Genomic DNA, 2,555 nt, shown 5'->3' on the forward strand with positions numbered 1-2,555 from the left:
GGCACCGGAGCAAGCACCAGGCCACGCCGGATGCCAGTGCGGCGTTTCGACCAACATTTATGGCCGCGCTCGCGGCCTCGCACCACCACGCCGGCCGCCGCCGCCGTCGAAGCGGGCGAGCCGCTGCTTCTCCCAAGCCACCGAACTACCGCGGCCAGCTGCCGCGCGCCCCTGACGAGAAAGACGCCACCTGCGACGCGCCAAATCTCGGCCGCCCACGTCGCATCGGATGGACGGTAGGTGGCCAGGGGTGGACGGTATTTGAAATACCGTCCTCCCAGTCGGTATCGCAAACACCGTCCACACTTTGGGAGCGTCGTCCTCCGCGGCTCGACGGAGCGCCGCCGCGCTCTGGGTTTCCGACCACTTCCTCGTGAGCGTCTGGGAGCCTCGCCCTCTTGCATCTAGCCGCCGCCACGCTCCTGGAGGCGGAGGGTGCGAACGGCGACATGGTGCTGGGCGCCGCGCATCGCCGCAGCGACGGCCGGCATGGCAGGCGTGGCGCACCGCACGCACCATGCTCTCTCAAGACGCCAGCTCCTCTTCGTCACTCCATCCCATGTCGAGCCGGAGATGCGCTACCTCCAGTCCCGGCCGCGTCCGCAGCCGTCTGTCTGAACAGCACTCCGTCTCGGTGTGCTCATCCTCTCGCCGCCCTCGCCGCGCGTGCGGCGTGCGCAGCCACCAGGGGGCCACGCGTGTCCGCCCTTGTTTCCGACGGCAAGACGCAGGCGCAAGGAACATCACGTTGCCTCCTCCACCAAGGGGTTGCACGGCGATAACAATGGCGGAACGTCCATGCCGTGCTGCCGTGCATCGCTTGGTACGTCGCTTCGATAGAAAAAGGAGAGTGTGATGATACATCTTGAATTGGTGACGCTCACTGTATTGGTTTCTTGAATTTGATGATTAACATTTCCTCTAATGGTTCTATTGAAAATTTAATTTGTTCCTTCAAAAATGATAAGACACATTGTGTCCTCACGCACATTCTCTCTATCTCTCTAGTTTCTCTCTCTAGAGAGGGAAGCCCACCCGCCCCCGCCGGCGACTGCTCCGGTCCCGGCGGCCACCTCCCGCCACAGCCTCTCTCTCCTACCGGACCCCTGACGATGAGCGAGCTTCCTCGTCCGCCGTGCCGGGAGGACTCTCCACCTCCCGACGACAAGCCCACCACCCCCAACTCCCCCGCCGGTGGATCTAGAGCACTCAACCCCTCCGCCACTCCCTTCACACCCTCCACTGCGGCCAGCACTTCTAGGTCGCCGGATGGGCTCTGCTTCAGCATCCCAACCTCGGACTCCGACGAGGAGGATCCTGTGTCATGGTCGCCTCTGCACGCCTCCCTGAAGGGAAAAGAACCCATGGTCGCCGACAAGACACCCCCGCCGTCTTCCAGACGGGAGCCCCCCCCCCGGCGGGTGGCTTCATGGTCGATGCTCGACGGGCCATGCCGAGGCAAGCCCCGCATGTCCCCTCTTCTGGTGACATCCTGCGAGGTTCATCTCTGCATCGTCCCCGGTCGCCGGCGCGTGCCTCCTTCCCGCCCGCGGCAGGGCGCGCCGCAGCAACAACAGCCGTTCGCAATGGTCCGACTACTCGCCGTCACCCCCGGGTTGATGAAGACGGCTTCTAGTTGGTCATCTCCAGGCGCCACGCCCGTGCTGAGCGGGCTGCTCGCTATGGCCTATGGGCGCCCCGCTCCGGTTCGCAGGCCGGTCCCGGCGGACCTTGTCGGTCGCTGCTTCAACTACTTATCCTACGACGACGTCGCCGCGCGGTGCCCTAACCCCTCACGTTGCCTGCGCTGCGAGGGCGTTGGCCATTCCGCCAAGAACAGCAAGCGGGCGCGGCGGGGGCCGGCTCCTGCGCGCGGCTGAGGGAGGCCGGTCCATCGTTCCAATCACGTCGCGGACGCGCCAATAGCTCGTCACCAACTCCATGCCATGCACTCAGCTGCATCTGCGTCCACGGCTTCCATGGCTTCTGGCTCCACTGGTCATTCCTACTCCGGGCCGCCTTCTGCCTGTGCGGCCTCACCGACGCACGAGCCGCGCCGCTCCGAAGTCCGGTTCCCTGAGGTCGCGGCCTCTCCACCCCCTGCCACGGTGGCGGAGCTCGTTCCTCCGAGCCCTCAACCGGTTGGGCATCCTTCTAGGCGGCCGGCGATGAAGATGTGTGTCCTTCCCCATTGCGAGGCCCTGCAGGCTCAAGAAGACTCGCTGGTTACGCACGCCCTGGTCGCTCTGGTGGTCGGCACACGCCCTCGTTGTTCGGTTCATCGTGCTAAGCGTTTCATTGTCGACAATTACAACATCTCCCCTGAGGATTTCTCCGTTCGCCGCTACCAACCTGAGGACTTCCTGATCATCTTCAACGACAATGCCGCCCTTGAGACCGTTCTGCATGCACCTCCGCTCCCACGAGCTGATCTCGTTCTCCGATTCAAAAGATGGCAACGCTTCTCTACGGCTGAAGCTGACTCTATGCACTTTCACGTGCTGGTCGAGCTGAGAGGTATTCCGTCACATGCATGGTCGGCTGCAGCGGCGTGG

At 64.0% G+C, this 2,555-nt stretch overlaps 1 protein-coding gene across 1 annotated transcript; it reads left to right on the forward strand.

Annotated features, from left to right (window-relative positions):
* Positions 1–1,112: 1,112 nt before the first annotated feature.
* LOC120685195 (vegetative cell wall protein gp1-like) lies at positions 1,113–1,880 on the forward strand. The gene has a single exon (XM_039967014.1). It carries the CDS (start codon positions 1,113–1,115, stop codon positions 1,878–1,880), a length of 768 nt encoding a protein of 255 aa, XP_039822948.1.
* The last annotated feature ends 675 nt before the right edge of the window (positions 1,881–2,555 follow it).

The sequence above is a fragment of the Panicum virgatum genome, chromosome 8N, assembly GCF_016808335.1.
Source record: "Panicum virgatum strain AP13 chromosome 8N, P.virgatum_v5, whole genome shotgun sequence".
NCBI lineage: Eukaryota > Viridiplantae > Streptophyta > Magnoliopsida > Poales > Poaceae > Panicum > Panicum virgatum.